This window comes from Phascolarctos cinereus, unplaced genomic scaffold (assembly GCF_003287225.1).
Source record: "Phascolarctos cinereus isolate Bilbo 61053 unplaced genomic scaffold, phaCin_HiC Scaffold_9;HRSCAF=440, whole genome shotgun sequence".
NCBI classification, from domain to species: Eukaryota; Metazoa; Chordata; class Mammalia; order Diprotodontia; family Phascolarctidae; genus Phascolarctos; species Phascolarctos cinereus.
Genome location: NW_027556402.1, coordinates 263,127,499 through 263,149,331, shown reverse-complemented (window position 1 = coordinate 263,149,331; position 21,833 = coordinate 263,127,499). Strand labels below are relative to the sequence as shown.

Below are 21,833 nucleotides of genomic sequence, written 5' to 3'. Positions count from 1 at the left end.
CCACCCTCAGGCAGGCAGAGCAGGAGCAGCAGCTAAGGGACTGGGACAGGAGGGCCTCCGGGTCACTTAGGAGAGAACTGGAGACACGGGTGAGTCTCTCTCCTTCTCTGTTTCTCTCTCCTTCCTCTCTATGTCTCTCTATCTCTGTTTCTGTCTCTGTCTCTCTCCATCTCTCTCTCTCTCCTCCTCCCCCCCTTTCCTCTTTCTTCTTTCTCCTTCCCCTCTCTCTGCCCCTCCTTCCACTCTGCCACTCTCATTCTCTCTTTTCTTTCTCTATCTCTCTTCTCTGTCTGTCCATTTGTTTCTGTCTCTCCTCTCTTCTAATCTGTCTCTCTCTCTCTCTCTCTCTCTCTCACACACACACACACACACACACACACACACACACACACACACACACACACGGAAGACTTTTTGTTTACTTTCCCAAAGGGATTTGTGTCCCGCCCCCTTGCACCATGTGTGGAGAGAGAAGTAGAACCAGGCTCAGGAGCCAATATGGAGGGGCTGCTGTAGCAGACCCAAAGAACCCTCCGAACCATTTTTTAAAAAAATTTCACATTAGTGATGTTGTAAGGAAGAATTAGAACCAATAGGAGAACCACCAGAAAGAGGAAGCAAAGCACAATAGAAGAAAAAAATAGCCAATAGTCCGCTTCGATCTGCATTCAGACTCCACAGTTCTTTCTTCTTTGTGGACAGCATTTTCCATCGTGAGGCCTTTGGAGATGTCTTAGATCCTTTTATTGCTGAGAAGGGTTAAGTGTATCAATGTTAGTCATCCCACAATGTGGCTGTTACTGTGTACACATCCTCCTGGCTCTGCTCACTTCACTCTGCATCAGTTCATCTAAGTCTTTCCAGGATTTTCTGACGTCTGCCTGCCCAGAATTTCTTTTCTTTCTTTGTTTTTTTTAAATACAGCACTTGATTTTATTCTTGACAATGTTCAAGTGGTTTTACAACAACCTTATGGAAGCACATTAAAAGTTACCTAAAGGGGCAGCTAGGTGGCACAGTGGATAGAGCACCGGCCCTGGATTCAGGAAGACCTGAGTTCAAATCCGGCCTCACACACATAACACTTACTAGCTGTGTGACCCTGGGCAAGTCACTTAACCCCATTGCCTAGCAAAAACAAAAACCAAAAAAAAAAGTTACCTAAACTTGTAATAAGGAGCTTGGTGAGAGGGTGCCTGGAGCTCTCTGCTAGCTGTGCCCTATTTGCAAAGTGCACGATAGTAATGCTCTGAGTTTTTATAATTTTGAATTTCTTTTTAAACAGAAGTGGTTTGTACATTTCTTTTCAAAAAGTGCCAGATTTGTCAGTGTTGCATGTAAATAATTGTGTCTATTCTTTTACTGTAGCATAGACTTTATTTACAAAATGTTTGTTTATAAAGTTTTATGGATTTTTACAGTGAAGTGTTTACAGCTGTTTAATAAACGACTGTATGTATATTTTGTATTGACTTTTATTTCGTGAATCTTTAAATGTCTACACCTCTTTGTTTTTCTCTTAGGCTAGGAGCTCCCACATCATACAGTTAAAATAACTCTGCTCAGATTTCCCCCCTTTACCTATCTACTAAGTAGCATATTTGTTTTTTAAAGCTCAGTTGACTCTTTACTAAACAATAGGGTCTGCTCATCATTTCTTACAGCACAGTAGTATTCCATTACATTCATATACCACAACTTGTTCAGCCATTCCCCAATGGATGGGCATCCCCTCAATTTCCAATTCTTTGCCACCACAGAAAGAGCTGCTATAAATATTTTTGTATACGTGGATCCTTTTCCAATTTGTATGATCTCTTTGGGATACAGCCTTAGAAGTGCTATTGCTGGGTCAAAGGATATGCATGGTCTTATAGCCCTTTGGGCATAGCCCTAAATTGCTCTCCAAAATGGTTGGATCAGTTCATAACTCTACCAACAATGCATTAGGGTTCCAATTTTCCCACATCTTCTCCAGCATTTATCATTTTCGTGTTTTGTCATGTTGGCCAATCTGATAGGTGTGATGTGGTACCTCAGAGTTGTTTTGATTTACATTTCTCTAATCAATAGTGATTTTAGAGCATTTTTCCAAATGACTATAGATGGCTTTAATTTCTTCATCTGAGAACTGCCTGTTCATATCATTTGACCATTTATCAATTGGGGAATGGCTTGTATTCTTATAAATTTGTCTCAGTTCTCTATATATTTTAGAAATGAGACCTTTATCAGAGACACTGGTTGTAAAAATTCTTTTCCAATATTCTGCTTCCCTCCTAATCTTGGTTGCATTGGCTTTGTTTGTGCAAAACTTTCCAATATAATGTAATCAAAATAATCTATTTTGCATTTCATAATGTCGTCTATCTCCTGTTTGGTCATGAATTCTTCTGTTCTCCGTAAATCTGACAGAGAACCACTTCTTAAAAGCGTAGGAGGCAGACCTAGATGCAGGAGGAGGGCTGAGAGGGCTGCTGACCTTAGATTATTTTTGCTAATTAAGTGAGAAGTTTAGTGGTATCTATGCTGATGAACTTTCCAAGCCTGGGGCAAAGCTTGCAGAGATCAGAGCCTCTCCTCAGACTGGAGGCTATACTTGGGGCCCCTAGAGGCCAGAGGCTCATGATCCCTCAGAGTGGAGGCTCCCCAAGGCCTGGGCCTCTGCTCAGACTGGAGGCCAGGGCCTTGTCTCCCCCCAAACACACTAACTACATCTCCCACTGTGCTCCGCGGCCCATCTGAGGACGTTGTGGTTGTTGGCCTCAGCTCTGCTGGAAACCACAGCCTGGGGCTTGCTGGGGTTGGTGTCTGTTGCTGAAGTCCTGGGGGAGAGGAAAGGCTTGCCACCATGGGCCCCCAATGTCGGGTTCGCTTTGCTAAGTGCCAGCTGCTGGCCACCTGCTTCTTCACCCTGGTAATTTTCATGGCTTGGGTTAGTGGGGGCCATGGGGGTGGTGAGGGTGCTGGACCAGAGGGGCCCCAGACTGGGCCCCAAAGCCTCCTAAAGTCAGAGCAGGAACCAGGGAGGGCTACAGAGGCCTCTGGCTGGATGAGAGAGCAGGGCCTTATCAGGGCTGCCAGAAACCGAGTTATCACCTCCTGTCACTGCAGGCAGGAAGATGCTGGTTCCTGGGGCCTGAGGCAGAGGCCAGGCTGAGCCCCAGGACAGGACAGACAGAGGCCAGGAGAAAGGCAGAAATGGGCGCTGGGTCTGAGCCATGGGTCAGGCAGGCAGAGGCAGAGACAGAGGTCTGAGCCTGGGGAGAGACCAGCCCAGAGGTGGAGCAGGCCCAGAGCCAGAGCTGCGGCTCAGCCCAGAAAGGGACTGAGCCTGTGGGGTTGGGGCTGGTTCAGAGAGGCCCCTTGCACCATTGGTATAGAAGGGCTCTGGAGCAGCAGTGTGTGGGGGCAGGGGTCTGGAGGTGGAGGCTTCTCTATTCCTCTGCCTCTTCCTCCTTCTTCCCGTGATACAGAGTGCCAGGCTGCCTTTCCTTGGGGGTTGGCAGTGAGCTGAGGCTAAGGGTTGGGAGTGGACGAGGGGGTTAATTGGTCTCCTTGGCCTTCTCCATCAGTGGGCACCCAGGCTCCCTGTTGTAAGGGCCCCAGAGTTTGTGGTGTGAGACACCAACAGAGGAGGGACATTTCTACCTTGAAGCCCCCCTGGGTTTGAGCCCACCCACTCTGTACAGGGTTAAAGATCAACCTAGACAGTCGTCTGGGGGAAACACCTCCTGGGTTAAGGCCAAAGCCCACTGGGGCGGGGACCCTGCCCGGGACCATTTGCATGGGTTACTCCCTCACCTGTCCACCTCCTCTCTTTGTTTTTATGGCAAAGCCTCAAGAAGGAGAGGGGATGGCGGTTACTTCCTCCCATTGTTCAGAGAGAGAAACTGAGTACCCCAGACGTCCAGTGACTTCTTCAGGGCCCCAGCAGCGGCACAAGAAGGAGGCCAGGAGCTTTCTCCCCTCCCCCGGCCGTGGCCTGAGCAGCCTGTTGTGGGGAGGCTAGGGGAGCCCAACCCCTCTGGGTTACAGGAGCACCCCCGTCCACCTCTCCTCCCCCCAAATTCTTTCTTGCTGTCTCCCCACAGCTCCTGGGCCTGTCCATGGGCTTCCTGACCATCCTCACCCGATTCGGGGACCGCTTTGTCATCATCCACACCATCTCCCCAGAGGACGACCCCTATGGGTCCATGTACCACTGGGGTGAGTCCCCCCATTAGCCCCCTGCCCAGAGCATCCATCCTGGGTACACCAGAGCCCAATTCTGACCCTGAGCAAGTGTCTTCTCTGATGGCCTCAGTTTCCCTATCTGTAAAATGAGGGAGTTGGGCAGGGTAACATCTGGGGTCCCTTATTAAGAATTAATTAAGTAGCTGTGTGACCCTGGGCAAGTCACTTAACCCTGATTGCCTCATCAAAAAAAAAAAGCAAAAAAAAAAGAATGAAGAATTGGGCTCAAATTGCACTTGCTACCTGGATGACTTTGGCCAGGCTCCTCCCCTTTTTCTTTGCCTCAGTTTGCTCATCTGTAAAGTGAAGCACTTGGACTCAGGCTCTTGCCTTCTTCTGTTCTAAACCTTCTGATTCTGTGACCACACCCCAGTGACTTTTTCCTGGACACTTGGGCTCCAGATCCCGGGGAGGCTTGGTCCTCCTCAGGAGGCCTGGCCAGCTCTGGGCCTGGCCACCCCTCCAGTTTCAAAGACACAGACTGGCTTCACTCAGCAAGTTCTGGATTTTTTTTTAAGGTTCTGAGGTTTTGAGGAAACCGAGGCACAAAGTGGAGACAAGATTTAAATGAGGGGTGGCAGGATGACGTTTTGCAAAGACAAAGCAGTAACTGCTACTTCCTGTGTGACTTAAGAAAAGTCTGGGACTCAGTTTCCCTATGCATAAAATAAGGAGGTTGAACTGGACAGTTTCTTGTTTCTTCCAGTTCTGACATGCTGTGGTCTGTCCTAGGAACTCGGGTCTCCTGGACCTCCTCAGATGCCAAGCTGCCCCTCTCTTCTGGAAGGGTTGGAGCCAGGACACCCCTGGCTCTGTGGATTCTGTGGGGCTTAGGGGCTTGGCCAGGGAAATGGTCAGGACAGGAGGAGGGTGAGGGGCCAAGGGATCTGCAGCCAGGACTTGCTTGGGCTGACCTGGCTGGCAGAGAGCAGCTAGTCATGGCCCAGGCCAAGGAGGTTCCTCAGGCAGTAGGGCCGGTCTGAGCTTCCGGGAGGGGTGCAGGAGAGGGGCTGCTCTCAGACCAAGAGGAGAGGAGCTGACCATGGCGGACACCCGGGATCTGCCACTTAGCAGCTGTTGGCATAACTCCCAAGCCTCATGTTCTTTATCCGTGATGGGGATGTGAACAGTGTCAGGATTGTACTGAGGAAAGCCTTCTGTGGCTCTGAAAGGGAGTCGGTGGTAGAACAGACAATGAAACTGAGGCTGAAGGGATTCACCCAGGGGCTAGGAGACTCCCTCAGTGTCCCCAGAAGCCCTTCCCCTTGACTGTCCTGCCCAGGAGTCCTGTCCCCTAATTGTCCCCCAGGAGCCCCTTCCCCTAACTGTCCTCTCAGGAGCCCCTTCCCCTGACTGTTCTCCCCAGCCCCCTCCTCTAATTGTCCTTTCAGGAGCCCCTTCCCCCAACTGTCCTTTCAGGAGCCCTTCCCCTTGATTGTCCTGCCCAGGAGTCCTCTCCTCCAATTGTCCCCCAGAAGCCCCTTCCCCTGACTGTCCCTCCAGGAGCCCCTTCCCCTGACTGTCCCTCCAGGAGCCCCTTCCCCTAATTGTCCTTTCAGGAGCCCCTTTCCCTTACTGTCTCCCCAAGCTCCTTCCCTAGTTTCTCCCCCCACTCCCACCCCAGGGGCTCCCTCTCCTGATTGAAATCTCTCCCTGTCCCCTGGCCCACAGCTTTCTCCCTGGGCATCTTCCTGACCTCGATGCTGATCCTGGGGGTTATGCTGAGCATCCTAGGTGTGGTGCGGGAAGCCAAGGGCCTCATGGCTGGGGTGAGTAGCCAGGGACTGGGTGGCTGGGTCCCTGGGACAGTAGCTCCTCTATGAGTATCCAGGCAGCACTGGAGTCCAGACAAGAGTAGATGGACCCCTTAACTGAGACAGGAGCTTCAAGCTGACTGACCATGGGCCAGGACCTTCTCTTCCCCCACCTTGGTTTCTTCATCTTTAAAATGGGGGTGATAACAATGGTTCCAGCCCCTTTCCCCACCTCAGACCCTGAGAGTAGCAGAAGGTGGAGGAGGGGAAGGGGAGGGCAAAGGCACCAGAATCAGGATAGAGCCCAGCCATGATGCCTACAGATGGCCTCTCACCCTCCACGGCCCCCAGGGCCCCCAATTCCCAGAGTCAGAGAGTGGAGGGGACCATGGCTGGGAGGAGTCCTTAAGGGGTCTCATCAAACCTGTCCTTAAACAAGGCTGACGATAATAGCTGGGTTTTACGAGGGCCTTGGAGGTTTGTGAAGCTCTTTCCAGGTGTTCTTCTTCTGTCTGGTGGCCATGGGGAGCTCACTGCCTTCTGAGGTGGCCTGCCACCTTCTGATCATTGTGAGGATTAGAAAATGTGTTCTTAGGCCTAACCTGGCCTCTGGTCTACAGCTCTGCTCCTGATTCTGGAGCCTGGGGCTGAGCAAAGCAGGCTCCTCTTTCTTCCCTTAGACACACAAGACAGTGGCCAGTTCCTGTTCCTGAGTCTTCTGGCTAAACCTCCCTCCCCAGAGGGCCTGATTCCCAGGCCCTTCTCCTTCCTGGTCACTCCCTCTGCTTTACCAATGTCCTTCTTGAATGCTGTTGCCCAGAACCAGGCCCAGCTGTGATCCGGGGCAGGCCTTGAACAGTAGAGCTGGCACCTCACTAGTCAAAGACCCCCTGCCTCTCTGTGTCTCTTCCTTCGCTGCTGGGGGACACTCTAATTCAGACTCAGTGGTCTCTTAGAGGGGAACCGCTGCCCAGCCAGTCCTCCTAGACTTACACTTGTAAAGTTGACCCAGGAACAAAACTTCACATTTGTCCCCATTGAATTTCATCCTGTGCCATGCAGTCCAGTGCTCCAGCCCCATGAGCAGGGGGCCTCATGCAGCAAAAACACTCCCGAGTATGGCCCAAACCAAACTGAAACATAACTGGGAAATATTTAACGAAATAAGTGAAAATGCAGTAAAACACAGATGGTGTCACATTTAAGAACTAAGTTAACATGCAGCCCCCAGGGATCTGATTCTGGCTCAGTAGCCCCCAGTTTTGTCTGAGTTTGATATCCCTGATCTAGTCTGTCCAAGTCTTTGTGTGTCCTGACCCTGTCCCCCAACATTAAGTGTCTAAGGCTCAGCTTAGATCCCTAGGGCCCTCCTACCTATCTACCAATACTGGCTATTCCCCGTTCAGACATTCATCCACACCATTGTACGATCCCTTGACTCCTGTCTCCCCACCTTGTCCACAAGGAGAGCTTTGCCAAATCACAGAATATCCACCTGTCAAGTCACCCTGCCCAAAAGGGAAATGAGGTCAGTCCAAAACTGTCCAACCTACAAGAAAAGAAACTGAGGCAGAGCTCAGATCCATGAAGTGGGCCTCAGAACTTCCTCATGATCTGAGATGCCCCCTTTCCTTACCCAGATAATACAGAAGAGGCACAGTAAGACCCAGGCTCATTGATTGATAGACATGTGTCTTGACGCTTGTGATGAAGTAGCTAGTAGAAGGTATCCAAATGGCCTGGCCTTTCAGTAGCCTCACGCTGGGCAGTGGATTGGGGAATCAATTCACAGACACCTCCAGCAGAAGAGTCACCACTGGTCACGCACTCCTAGGCCCATTGGGCAAGCGCCAGAGGGCCCTTTCTCTAGCCAAGGCACATCAAGGGTGGATATACAGTTCAAAACAGCTGGGGGACTCTCCACGCCATTGAGTCACGCACGTCCTGCCACCCTGGGCTTGGCCATGCACTCATCAGGCCTTGGTTAAGCAAGTGGAGTCACTAGATTGGCTAATGCTAGGACGAGAGCAATAATGACCACCCCCATGGAATCGGACTCAACTGAACGATGCTAACTGGAAATAAGCCAGGAGTCTAACTCAGGTGGGGGTCTACACCAACCATTCCCCACTCTCTCCGACAAACTAGCCTTGGGCTCCACAAGTTCACAGGCGGCATCAATATGCTCATTGCTCTGTGGTTCACCCTCTCTTGAGCCCAGGGTCCCCCTCTTCTCTTTGGCCTGTGCCAGCCCCCATTAGCTGAGCCCTTCAGGGAGCACCACTGTCAGCCCCCAGCGCCAGATGGGGTCTTCCAGCATCCCAGGAGGCAGTTGGTGGGGGCCGGGTGATTGGACCCTTCAGAGAAAGCCTGGGTTTCTGCTCCCTGCTGATCGGGCCTGTTTTAGCCTTAGAAAACAGGTGGAGTGGTTCCATGATGGCATCGATTTCCATCTGCTCATCCGTCCCAGCTCAGGGATCTGAAATTCACACACTTCTTCTGGTGCCACTCTCATTATCTTAAAACACCAACCTTTTTTTGCTGCTGCTGTCCTCACGTCTGTTCCCAGTCTTGGCTCTTTCTTGGGTCGATTGCCCAACCCAGTCCTTCCCAGATGCTGCTGCTCTTTGGGATTCATCAACATTCTTGTCCCTTGCTTCCTTTTCCTGTACACGTGCTTCTAAAATCAGAGGACGTCCACAAATTCCCTGCCTGAACACAGCGCTCTCTTCAGGTAGCACCCCCTCCTCTTCCCTTGTGGCTTCAGAATTTCCCATCCTTCTTGGAACAACTTCACCATCTACAGATTAATCTGTGGGATCCCATCTATGCTCCCTCTGAGCCACAGCCTTGCCAGAGTGGGCTCGGTGTGCCCAGCGATGCCCATGCGCCCCGCCCACACTTTCCACACCCCGGTACTTCAACCCCCTCTAGATCCAGTCTTCTGTAGCCTGGGAAGAGGTTGGACCGTGCCGCTCCTTCTCCAGCACAAACCCAATGAAGGTGTAGGGCCACTGCCCCTCAGAGGCATGGATGCCACGGCAGCAACCAGTCTTCCTTGCTGGTCAGAAGCAGGTTCAGAACAACAGAGTCCCTCTTGTTTCTTCCTCTGCCATCTGAAGGATGACAAAACATTTAGGACAAGCCACACTTTTATCTTATTGACTGTTCTACGCTGGAGGATGGAGGGGGGAGAGATGCAAAGGGGGGAGAGATGCAAAGAGGAGAGAGAAAAAGAGAGAGGGAAGATGGAAAAACAGAAAGCTGGGAAGAGAAAGAGATGGAGAAAATGAGAGAGAGACAGAGAGAGAGGAGAGGAGAGAGAGAGAGGAGAGGAGAGGAGAGGAGAGGAGAGGAGAGACAGAAGAGCCTAGGTAGATGAACAGGTATTAGTAATCATGCTTCTGTACCACACTTGTGATCTATTTCCCAGGCTCCTCATCTCATTTCTCCTTCTGTCCAATTAAATCCAATAAACATTTATTGAGCACCTACTATGTGCCAGGCACCCTGGTAAGCGCCGGGGGCATAAAAAAGGTAAATGGCAGTTCCTGTCCTTGAGGAACTCACAGTCTCATGGAGGGGGCAGTATGCAAACCAACAGAGACAAACACATTATATACAAGATAGATAAGAAATAATTAAAGGAGAGAAAGCACTAGAAAGAGCAACAGTTGGGGAAGGTTTACTGTAGAAGGTGGGATTTTCGTTGGGACTTAAAAGGAACCAGAGAGGTCAGTGGTCGGAGTGGAGGAGGAAGAGCATTCCAGGCTTGGGGGGCAGCCAAAGAGAATGCCAGAGCTGGGAGATGGAGGGTCTTGTTTGTAAAACAGCCAGGAGGGTAGAAGAGTATGGCGAGGGCATCCCCTCAATTTCCAATTCTCCACAAAAAGAGCGGCTGTAAATATTTTTGTACATGTGGATCTTTCTCCCATTTTTATGATCTCTTTGGGATACTAGTGGTATTGATGGGTCAGAGTGTATGCATGGTTGTATAGCCCTTTGGGTGTAGTTCCAAATTGCTCTGCAAAATGGTTGGATCATTTGACAACTCCACCAACAATGCATTCGTGTTCCAATTTTCCCACATCTTCTCCAACATTTATCATTTTCCTGTTTTGTCATATTAGCCAATCTGATAGGTATGAGGTGGTACCTCAGAGTTGTTTTAATTTGCATTTCTTATGCTAGAGCTTTTTTTCATATTACTATAGGTAGCTTTGATTTCTCCATCTGAAAACTGCTTGTTCATATTCTTTGACCATTTATCAATTGAGGAATGGCTTATATTTTTATAAATTTGACTCAGTTCTCTATACATTTTGGAAATGAGGCCTTTATCAGAGGCACCGGCTACAAAAATTGTTTCCCAGCTTTCTGCTTCCCTTCTAATCTTGGTTGCATTGGCTTTGTTTATATAAAACTTTTTAAATTTAATGTAATCAAGATAATCCATCTGCATTTCAGACTGTCCTCTACCTCTTGTTTCATCATAAATTATTCCATTCTCCAGAGATCTGGCAGGTAAACTATTCCTTGCTCTCCTAATTTGCTTATAGTATCACCCTTTTTGTCTAAATCATATACTTGTTTTGACCTTATCTTGGTGTATGGTGGTATATGGTGGTATACAGATGTTGCTCTATACTTTATTTCTGCCACACTGTTTTCCAATTTTCCCAGCAATTTTTGTCAAATATTGAATTCTTATCCTAGAAGCTTGAGTCTTGGGGTTTATCAAACACTAGATAGATAACTATGGTTATTTACTACCATGTTTTGTGTGCCTAATCTATTCCACTGATCCACCACTCTATTTCTTAGCCACTACCAGATAGTTTTCATGACTGCCACTTTAAAATATGGTTTTAGACCTGATACAGCTAGGCCACCTTCCTTTGCATTTGTTTTCATTAGCTTTTTTTGTTTTGTTTTGTTTTGTTTTTGGCAACTGGGGTTAGGTGACTTGCCCAGGGTCACACAGCTAGTTAGTGTCAAGTGTTTGCTCTGAGGTCGGATTTGAACTCAGGTCCTCCTGACTTCAGGGCCAATGTTCTAGCCACTGCGTCACCTAGCTGCCCCTTGTTTTCATTAGTTTCCTTGATATTCTTGACCTTTTGTTCTTCCAAATGAATTTTGTTATTTTTCTAGCTCTATAAAATATTTTTTGGTAGTTTGATTAGTATGGCACTGAATAAGTAAATCAATTTAGGTAGAATTGTCATTTTTATTACATTAGCTCAGCCTACCCATGAGCAATGGATACTTTTCCAGTTGTTTAGATCTGATTTTATTCATATCAAAAATGTTTTGTAGTTGTGTTCATATACTTCCTGGGTTTGTCTTGGCAGGTAGACTCCCAAATACTTTATGTTGTCTACAATTATTTTAAATGGAATTTCTATTTTTATCTCTTGTGGCTGGACTTTGTTGGTAATCTATATAAATGATGATGATTTATGTGGGTTTATTTTGGATCCTATAATTTTGCTAAAGTTGTTAATTATTTCACCTAGTTTTTTAGTTGATTCTCTAGGATTCTTTAAGTATGCCATTATATCGTCTGCAAAGAGGGATAGCTTTGTTTCCTCATTGCCTAGTCTAATTCCTTCAATTTCTTTGTCTTCTCTTATTGCTATAGCTAACATTTCTAGTACAATATTGAACAATAATGGTGATGACAGGCATCCTTGTTTTATCACTGATATTATTGGGAAGGCTTCTAGCTTATCCCCATTACAAATAATACTTGCTAATGGTTTTAGATAGATACTACTTATCATTTTAAGGAGAGCTCCTTTTATTCCTGTTCTCCCTAGCATTTTTAATAGGAATGAGCGCTGTATTTTGTCAAAGACTTTTTCTGCACCTGTTGAGATAATCGTATGATTTCTGTTTTTTTTTTTTATTGATATGGTCAATTATGCTAATAGTTTTCTTAACACTGAACCAGCCTTGCATTCCTGATATAAATCCCACCTGGTCATAGTGTATGATACTTGTGATATGTTGCTGTAATCTCCTTGCTAGTATTTTACTTAAATTTTTTTGTGTAAATATTCATTAGGAAAGTCGGTCTATGGTTTTCTTTTTCTGTTTTGGCTCATCCTGATTTATGCATCAACGCCGTATTTATGTCACAAAAGGAATCTGGTAGGACGCCTTCTTTGCTCATTTTTCCAAGTAGTTTGTATAGTATTAGAATTAATTGTTCTTTAAATGTTGGTAGAATTCGCTGGTGGATCCACCTGGCCCTGGGAATTTTTCTCTTAGGGAGTTCATTGCTGGCCTATTCAATTCTTTTTCTAAAATTAGGTTACTTAAATATTCTATTTCTTCTTCTGTTAATCTAGGCAATTTATATTTTTGTAAATGTTCATCCATTTCATTTAGATTATCATATTTATTGGTACATAACTGGGCAAAATAGCTCCTAATTATTGCTTTAATATTTTCTTCATTGGTGGTGAACTCACCCTTTTAATTTCTGATGCTGGTAATTTGGTTTTCTTCTTTTTTTTTTAAATCAAAATAACAATGATTTATCTATTTTATTGATTTTTTTCATAAAACCAGCTCCTAGATTAATTTATTAGTTCAATGGTTTTCTTACTTTCAATTTTACTAATCTTCCCTTTGTTTTTCAGGGTTTCCAATTTGGTGTTTAGTTTGGGATTTTCAATTTTTTCCCCATTTTTTAGTTGCATTTCAATTTCATTGACATGCTCTTTCTCTATTTTATTGAAGTAATAGTTTAGAGATAAAAATTTCCCCTGACGTACTGCTTTGGCTGCATCCCATAAATTTTGGTATGTTGTCTCATTATTGTCATTCTCTTTGATGAAATTTTTAATTGTTTCTATAATTTGTTCTTTGACCCACTCATTCTTTCAGATTAGATTATTTAATTTTTTATTAATCTGTCTTTCCATGGTCCTTTATTAAATGTAATTTTCATTGCATCATGATCTGAAAAGGATGCATTTAATATTTCTGCCTTTCTGCATTTGATTGTGAGGTTTTTATGCCCTAGTACATGGTCAATTTTTGTGTATATTCCATGTTCCACTGAGAAAAAGGTATGTTCCTTTCTATTCCCTTTCAGTTTTCTCCAGGGGTGTATCATATCTAACTTTTATAAAATTCTACTCACTTCCTTAACTTCTTTCTTGTTTATTTTGTGGTTAGATTTATCTAGTGCTGAGAACGGAAAGTTGGGGTCCCCCACGAGTAAAGTTTGACTCTTGCCTCCTAGGATTCATTTAACTTCTCCTTTATAAATTTGAATGCTGTGCCATTTGGTGCATATATGTTTAGTGTTGATATTACTTCATTGTCTATGGTGCCTTTTAGCAAGACATAGTTTGCTTCCTTGTCTCTTTTAATTATATCTATTTTAACTTTTGCTTTGTCTGAGATCATGATTGCTACCTGTTTTTTTTTTACTCCAACCAAAGCATATTATATTCAACAGAAGCCTATTACATTTGTTTACAAGAAACACATTATATTATATCCAATAGTTCTTGAATTATCTCTCCTGGATCTATTTTCCAGGTCAGTCATTGCTCCAATGAGGCACTGTACCTTTTCTTCTACTTTTTTTTTCATTCTTTTGACTTTGTTTGATTGTTTCTTGGTGTCTTGCAGAATCATTAGCTTCCACTTGCCTGATTCTAATTTTTAAGGAATTGTTTTCTGTGAGTTTTGTGCCTCCTTTTCCATTTGGCCAATTCTACTTTCTAAGGTGTTATTTTCTTCAGCGAATTTTTGTACATTCCCCCCCCCAATTTTTTTGTGCTTTCTTTACCAAGCTGTTAACTCTTTTTTCATGATCCTTTTGCATAACTCCCATTTCTTTTCCCAACTTTTCTCCTACCTCTCTTATTTGATTTTTTAAAATCCTTTTTGAGCTCTTTCATGAGGACTCTTTAGGCCTGAGACCAATTTCTATTTCTCTTTGAGACTTTGCATGTAGGCATTTGGACATTGTTGTCCTCTTAAGAGTTTGTTTTGCTCTTCCTACCACCGTGGCAGCTTTATATGATCAGGGATTTTTTGTTTCTTTTTTTGCTTGCTCATTTCCCAGCCTATTTCATGACTTTCAAAGCTGAACTCTTCTCTGGGGCACAGGGGGTAATGTCCAAGGCTTCTTGCTCAAGGGGGCCAGAGGCCTGGTCACTGGCTTGCTGTGCTGGGGCCTCTCAGGCAGGTGGCTCACCTCTTGCACTGGGACTTCCAGGGCCTTGGGGGCCCTGGCCTGCTGCCAGGGCTGGATGCTTCATTGCTGGCACACTGTGCCGCTGGTCAGCTGAGGCTGAACTGTGCTGCTTCAGTGGCTGCTCAGTGTTGCGGCTTAGAGCCCCCGCTGGCTTGCCCAGATTCCACCTGCACTGGGCTATGCTCCCCTTTGCCTAAGTGAGACAGACCTTTCCTGCAATCCTCCTAAGTTATCTTGGGCTGGAAAATTGCTTCACTCTGTCCTTTCATGGGTTTTTCACTCCAGAATTTGTTCTGAGGCTTGATTTAAAGTTGTTTGGAGGGAAATTGGGGGAAGCTTGGGCAACTTTTCTACGCTGTCTGGGCTCCGCTTCTGTTTCCCATACCTTATGCATTTTCATGGAGGTGTATGTGAGGCTACGCTCCCTTCTCGGGATAGTGTCTGGTCCTCTCCTGGGCTATGCTGTCAGTATTTAACCTGGCCTTCTTTGTGATGCACGCCTTGTCACACCTATGTGAGGTCTTCCTCTGCCTCCTTCCTGTAGCTTCGAGCCCTGGTGAGGGCAGATGCGAGACTCCAGGTGAATAGAGTCTAACTGGCCCTCGTTAGCTGCCCTCCATTCCTTGCCTAGGGCCCCTCGTGCCTATACGTTAAGTCCTAGTCCAGGCATTCAGACACACACCATTTTCTTGGGCTTCTGGGTGGGGAGCCAGCTTGCCTTTCTCTCCTGAAGCCTCCGCCTTCAACTGGCAGAAGCGATGATAATGGCAGCTGTGTCCCTACGGTCTGCAACGTTCCTTCCAGTGTTCTTGTCCTTGCCTGTGCTTCACACCTTCCTGAGGGGGGTGACGTCTTCTGTGCCCTGGTGACCCCCCGATGTGGGCTGTGGTCATTGGACCACGGTAGGCGGGGTCTTCATCACATCCCAGACATGCACTGCACCAGCTGCAATGTGACAGACCCGCAGAGACATGGGATTTAGTGCACCAGGACCCAGCCCTGGGAGCTTCCTCAGCCTCCACGAGAGCAAGTCAAGGCTCGCAGGGGACTTGCTCGGGGCCAATCAGCTAGTGAGGGCTGGAGCTAGACCCCAAGTCCAGATCTTCCTCCCTGAGCTCTTTCCTTCCCTGACCTGAGGCTTCTGCGACAGAGTGCTGGGCACCAGGGCTGACCCTGGCCAGGGATCTCCATCATGCCTTCTGCCCAGGAGGCCCTCCCTGTCCTCTTGGCCTCTTGGAATCGTACCCCTCCTTCAGGGCCCAGGCCAGGATCCATGACTTAATTCTAGGTTGGGGAGGCACTCATACTTCTCTGTCTATTGGTACTTGGCTTTACGCCCTTGAATCCAGTGCTTCAGAGAAGCCTACTAAGATCTGACTGTGGCCCAGCCTCATGCTCACCAGAGAAAGGCAGAGTCGGAGGCCTGGGAACTGAGGCAAGACTGGGCCTCCATTTCCTCATCTGTACAATGGGGAGGTGAGACCAGACAGCCACTGAGGTCCATTCTGGCTGGTTCCTGGATTCTGTGACCCCGCCCCCTGTCCTGGACTCCAGCCTCTCTCAGGAAGGAGATGAAGCCTTCTGCAGCTGGTCCTCATTCCCCATCTCGTGCTACCTCCCAGGAGAAAGCCCCTGGTCCTCTGTTCTGGTTCAAGTGTATGTGGAAAGGATTTGGTTTGGTTCATCTGAGGAAAGACCCTGGAGAGACCATGGAGAAGGGAAATCAGGAGAGGTCAGGTGGAGGAAACCGGGAATATTGATCCTGGAAAAACTTGGAGGGGTGGGATGGGGAGGGCTCATTGTAGCTGTGTTCAGGTGTCTGAAAGGGAATGGAGGAAGGTCCGTCTGAGCCCCACTCCAAAATGGAGGCCCCAGAAGGAACTCATCAATGAGAGAAGGGAGACAGCGTAGAAGCTTGAGGGAGAGCAGGCAGCTAAGGCATAGTGGTCCTGAAAGGAGGAAACCTTCCCGGGGTGGGAAAAGATACAAAATAGAAATAAATTAGCCATGAGATAATCTGGGGTGGGGGATTGGGTGTGGGAGCACCTGGGAGCACTGGAAGCTGGGAGGTGGCCCTGAAATTGAGCTTTAAAGGAATTAGGGATTCTAAGAGGCACAAGTGAGGAAGCCAAGCATCCCAAGCATGAGTGTGGAGGTGGTAAATGGAGTTGGATGAATAAGGAACATGTGGAAGACCATTTGGCTGGACCATAGCATGTGCAAAGTGAAACAATGGGAAAAGCCAAGGAGTTGGATGAAACCAGGTTGTGAAGAGTTTAAATGCCACGTGGAAGGGTTTTAAATTTTATTCTAGAGGTAATAGGCGCCATTGGTGTTTACTGAGTGACCTATTCAGCCATGGACTTTAGGAAGATCACTTTGGCAACTTCATGGAGAATGAGTTGGAGAGGAGAGAACCAAGTTAAAGGTTAATAGTCTTGTCAAAGGGTGGCAATGGAAGGGGATGGAAGGATGGATGGATGAATGGATGGATGGAAGGAAGGAAGGATGGGTGGGTGAATGGGAGGATGGATAGATGGATGGATAGACGGATGGATGGATGGGTGGATGGAAGGGTGGATGGATAGATGAATGGATGGATGGATGGATGGATGGATGGATGGATGGATAGATCGATGGTTGGATGGATGGAAGGATGGATGAATGGACGGGTGGGTGAAAGGGAGGATGGATAGATGGACTGGAAGGATGGATGGAAGGGTGGATGGATAGATGGATGGATGGACAGATGGATGGATGGATGGAAGGATGGATGGATGGATGGATGGATGGATGGATGGATGGATGGATGGAAGGATGGATGGGTGGGTGAATGGATGGGTGGGTGAATGGATGGACAGGAGGGTTGTCATGGAGAGAGGAATGACAGACTTTTCAACTGTTCAGATAAATGGAGGGAAGAGTTAAGGCTGATAGCAATGTTTGGAGGATGGTAGTGACTCCAGTGGAATTTGGGGAGTTCAGAGGAGGGAATAGCTTGGGGTGGGGTAGGGAGAGAGTTCTGGTTGGGACTGTTGAGCTGGAGGTGTTTCTGGGACATCCAGTTGGAAATATCCGAATGTCAGTGGGACAGGACTTTAGCTGCAAAGAGTAACTCAGGCTGGATTTGTTGATCTGGGACAGCAAAGAGGGGGATAATTAAACTCATATGAACTGATGAGATCACTGAGAGGCGAGGAAAGGGCACAGGACAGAGGGGAACGCCCAGTTAGGAGGCTGAAGTGTGTGTGTGTGTGTGTGTGTGTGTGTGTAGTATGTGTGGTGTGTGTGGGGGTGCATGTGGCATGTGTGTGTGGCGATGCCAGTGGAGGGGGGCTGCTTCTCTGAGTGAGAGTGACTCTGTGCTCCTGGGAGCCGTCTTCTCAGAGGCTGAAGGAGAGGGTGGATCTGGAATCCAGGATGTCCAGCAGGCACAGTTGACTTAGTTTCTAGAGTCAGACAAGTGAGCTGCGTGGAAGGTCATAGGCCCACAAGATTTCACAGCTGAAAGGGGCCAGCACTGTGGCCTGGGGAGGTGTGGCCCCCTCATTTTACAGATGAGGAAACTGAGGCTTAGCCAAGGGCTTGCTTTTCAGCTCTATGAAGCATGAAGTAGAGTGGGGAGAGTCGGGAGGGGACGACCACCCTCTGGTATGCGGTAAATGTGTGTTTATCCAGTGATGCATGGATGAATTCAGAGCCAAAGGAGAGGGTGGGGTAGAGATCTGTAGCTTCTTCCTTAGCCACTAGAAGGCGCGATGACCCTGAAAGTAAAGCCTCATGTCTGGCAGCCAGCCCATGCCCAGCCTGGAATATTCCAAGCCTGGAATAAGGAAAAAGCCCCAATTTCCTGGCAGGCCCGTGTGCTGTGTAGAGCCCAGGTTTCCAGGCATCTTGTCTAGCCCTTTGAGCAGCTAGGCCTGCTGTGTGTTAGCTGAGATGCGAGGTGCCCCCGAGCCCCCCAGTGCCTAGGATGGGGGCTCAGAGTCTGGGTGAAGACAGGCAGCCCGAGCCAGTCCCCCATCCCCCCATCCGATCCCCGTGTTGAGCTGGGAACTGCCCAGGACAGGGAGTGGCCCAGCTCCTTGTGCGCCCGCCCCTCCAGGGGGCCCCGGGAAGGCTGGGCGGATGGTCTGGCCTTCAGGGCAGTCCCCAGCTGGGCATGGCGAGAGAGACCCCTGATCTTACAGAGAGGGAAACTGAGTCCTAAAGGGGCGGTGCTCCTTGCCCTGGCCACGTTCCCAGATTCCATTCTGGGAAGAGCTGCAGTCCCCGGAATGCTCTATCACACACACACACACACACACACACACACACACACACACACACACACACAATTTTGGCAAGAAAGAACCAGATACTGAGTCCTAACAGCAGCTCCAATTTTCCTCATGCTCTAAGCTCTCCAAAGTACTTCTTTCAACAAGACCCTATTGAGGGTGGCGGGGTCATTATCCACATTTTACAGATGTAGAAACTGAGGCCCAGAGAGAAGCAGGACTTGCCCCTGAGTCAAGAGTGGAGGGGACTGTAGGGAAGGTCCTCCTGTCTGGGCCACAGACTAAGGGGACAGGCTGGTCAGAGCGGCAGAGGCCATGGGGTCAAAGCCGAGGTATGGCCAGCGGCTGAAAAGAGCGAGGCCTCAGCTCTCCTCAGTCCCGGCCAGAGAAGGCTAGGGCTTGTGACTAGAGAAAGCGTCCTGGGCCTGGCCCGACCCCCTCTCCCCGGACTGTCCCCATGCCTAGCCCCATTGCTCAGTGAGGAAGCACAAGGCCCTGCTGCTGGCCCTGATCAGGTCTGCAGCACCCTCGGTGTGTTGTGGGAGTAGATGGTGATGAGGAGAGAGGTCAGCAGTCAGCAGAGCCTCTGCAGGGGGTGGGGTGTGCCTGGCATATTCCCAGTGCTTAGCACAGTGCCTGGCACACAGTAGGCACTTAATCAATGCAGAGGGGTTGCTTGGTGCTGGACTCTGCACACTAGTCCTCCCTGGGTGGGGTCAGGCCCTGGACTCTGCTTCCCCTTCATCCAATTTGCAAGAGGCTCAAGGGTGAAGCTGGAGTCAGTGTGGAGGAGCAGCTCTGAACTTAACTTTTCCTTTCAGCGAAAACAGCAAGTGCTCTGAAGGGCTGGAAGCCTGGAGAAATGGGAGCTTTTGTGATACCCCTGGAATTAATTATGCAGTTAATGAAGAGTAGTGCCCTGGAGTCTGAGACCTTGGACAAGTTCTCCTCTCTGGCCGGAAGGGCAAATCTGTACAGGGGAAAGAGTTGCCCACAGCCGTGAAATCTCAGGTCCAAACATCCCCCCTTCCCCTTTGCCCCATTCATATTCTTGTTACCCCGAATGACTCTCCAAGTGTCCTGGGGTCCCAGGGAGGAGAGAGAGGGACCCAGCTGGACTCAGTGGGCAGCTGGCGAGCAGATGGAAGAGAGGGAAGAGGTCTGGGCTTCCTCCTTTGTGCAGAGGCTGGAGCTGTCCAGGACCCCCAGGACCCCTTCCTTGGATGGGCCAAGGAGAGGACAGTGACCACATCAGACGCATCCCTTGTCTCCGGCTCTCACGCCTTCTCAGTCGCCCAAACTTTCCATTCTTTCTTCGCTTCCTTGGAACCCCCACTCTGGGCTTCTAGAGCCTTGTTCTGAAGTCTGAAGAGGCAATGCTCCCACTTTAGATTATTCCTGGTGAGCCAGGACATCCCAGCCCCAGAAAACAGGAGCTTGGAGGTGGGGGTGGGGTGTCTTCCATGCCTCTTCCTGCCCTGACCTCCCAAGGCTGCTCCTCGCAGGGGGTCAATTCCTCAGGAAATGCAAGGCCTTGGAGGGTGAAGGACGTAAGGGCTGAGGGCCAGAAAAACACAAAACCGGCCGCTTTTGTTCCAGTTCAGAAGGGGAAGGCTCGGCCTGGACCCACATCTGACCACAGCACCCCCTGCAGGGAGCTCTGTCTGCTGGGGGCTGTTAGTGTGGTCGAAGCAGTCCCTCAGGCACCTCTGGGCCTCAGAGCCTTCAGGATGGATCAGGGTGGGCAGTGAAGGGGAAGTTGGGGGAAGGGAGGGGAGGGACACCCCACCTCTGCTCTGCTTTCTCCCTCCCCTGCCCCAGAGGCCCGCGGCCGCCGGGGGAACAGGGCAGGCGCCTCCAGATGGGCTCCTGGCTGGCAGCCCTGGTGCAGCCGTCTGCCCGTGCCTGGCTGGCGGGGACTTCTAGGGAGTGTCTGTGGCTCCCTTTCTGGGGGCAACACTCAGGGTTTCCTTATCAAGAAGTCAGGATCTGTTCTAGTGGAAGCACCCTGGATTTGAGAGTGGAAGAGCTGAGTTCCAATCTCAGTTCTAGGCTTTGGACAGATCCTTTCTCTCTGGGTCTCAGTTTTCCCATCTATGAAGTGAGGCAATGACTATAGTTTGCTTTTATACCATACTTCAAAGCTGACAAAGCACTTCTACAAATAGTATCCAACAGTGACACTAATAGTAGCTAGCGTTTGCAGAGCACCTACTGGGTGCCGAGCACTGCGTTAAGCACTTTGCACATCTCTCATTTGGTCCCTACAACAACCCTGGGCACTGCTGGCCTTTACGGCCCTCACCTGACAGATGAGGAAAATGAGGCCGGAGTAAGTGACTTGCCTAGAGACACACAGCTCCTCAGTGTCTGAGGCTGGATTGGAACCCAGAGCTTCCTGACTCCAGGCTCCCGGCTTTAACCCCAAATTCAAGGTGCCTTGCTATTTCTTGCTGCTCTCCTGACTGATTCAGGGCCAGCCTTTCTGGCAGGGCTGCCGCCATGGTGATTCGGGTCCCCGCACTCCCGTACATACACATTTAGAGGCAGCTGAGGAGGAGGCCCCAGAAGGGGTGACTGGGGAAGCCCCTCCTCGCTCTGGTCCCGTTCTCTTCTTTATAGGACAGAGCTAGACCAGATGAGTGGAAGTGCCCTTGCAGCTCAGAATCTGAGTCCTGCGAGCCCAAGGGCCTTAGCAGAGGCAAGGCTGCAGGAAGAGCCTCCAGCAGGCCGCAGGCTCTGAGCGGCCACTGGCCTCAAGTCCTCAGTATCTCTGAGGCCCAAGGACTGGGCAGGCGGTGTGGCCTGGGGTGGGTGTTTGGCAGGCAGGGCATGTGCATCCACAGAGGAAACAGGGGCCCTAGCTTTGGTAAACGGACCAATGCACCGAAGAGGTGGTGGGGTAAGAAGGCAGTACCGGGGATCTGTGTGCCTGTCAGTGGGCCGGCAAGGCACTCAGGCCGGGTGCTGGAGTGCCCTTGATGCTCAGGGTCGGGGCCTCAGCTTTGAGGCCCCTCCAGGCTTGCTCTGGGACAAGGGGGCTCTAGGAGGCAAGGTCACACTGCCCAAAGCAGGGGTCGCCAGGTTAGAAGCCCTGGGGGCCTGGTTCCAGCTACACCCAGCCAGGATAGATTTCCTGATTTCCTCTTATCATGTCACCTGGGAAGGGGAATCAGATAGTAGGGATGGCCGCGTGAAAGGGAACTCAGGGATGCTTGGGCTGGCTCTGGTTACCCCCAGGGAACTGTCCCTGGTCCACTACACAGCTCACCTTTCCGGGGCCTGGAGTCCTTCTGCCCTCCCCTGGCCAAGGTTCGAGACATCCTCCCCATCCCCAGCTTG

At 49.1% G+C, this 21,833-nt stretch overlaps 1 protein-coding gene across 4 annotated transcripts in view; it reads left to right on the top strand.

The window, feature by feature from the left end:
* Positions 1 to 2,756: 2,756 nt before the first annotated feature.
* Positions 2,757 to 21,833, top strand: part of TSPAN32 (tetraspanin 32) — a 35,820-nt gene continuing 16,743 nt past the window's right edge. The window contains exons 1-3 of one of the 4 annotated variants that reach the window (XR_013484215.1): positions 2,757 to 2,917; positions 4,095 to 4,209; positions 5,908 to 6,005. Coding sequence is in view for 3 of the 4 variants with exons in the window: in XM_020970893.2 (XP_020826552.1) it covers positions 2,852 to 2,917; positions 4,095 to 4,209; positions 5,908 to 6,005 (279 nt within the window). In the remaining variant the exon portion in view is untranslated. The remainder of the gene's footprint in view (positions 2,918 to 4,094; positions 4,210 to 5,907; positions 6,006 to 21,833) is intronic. The other 3 variants (XM_020970893.2, XM_020970892.1, XM_020970891.2) reach the window with 3 other exon arrangements.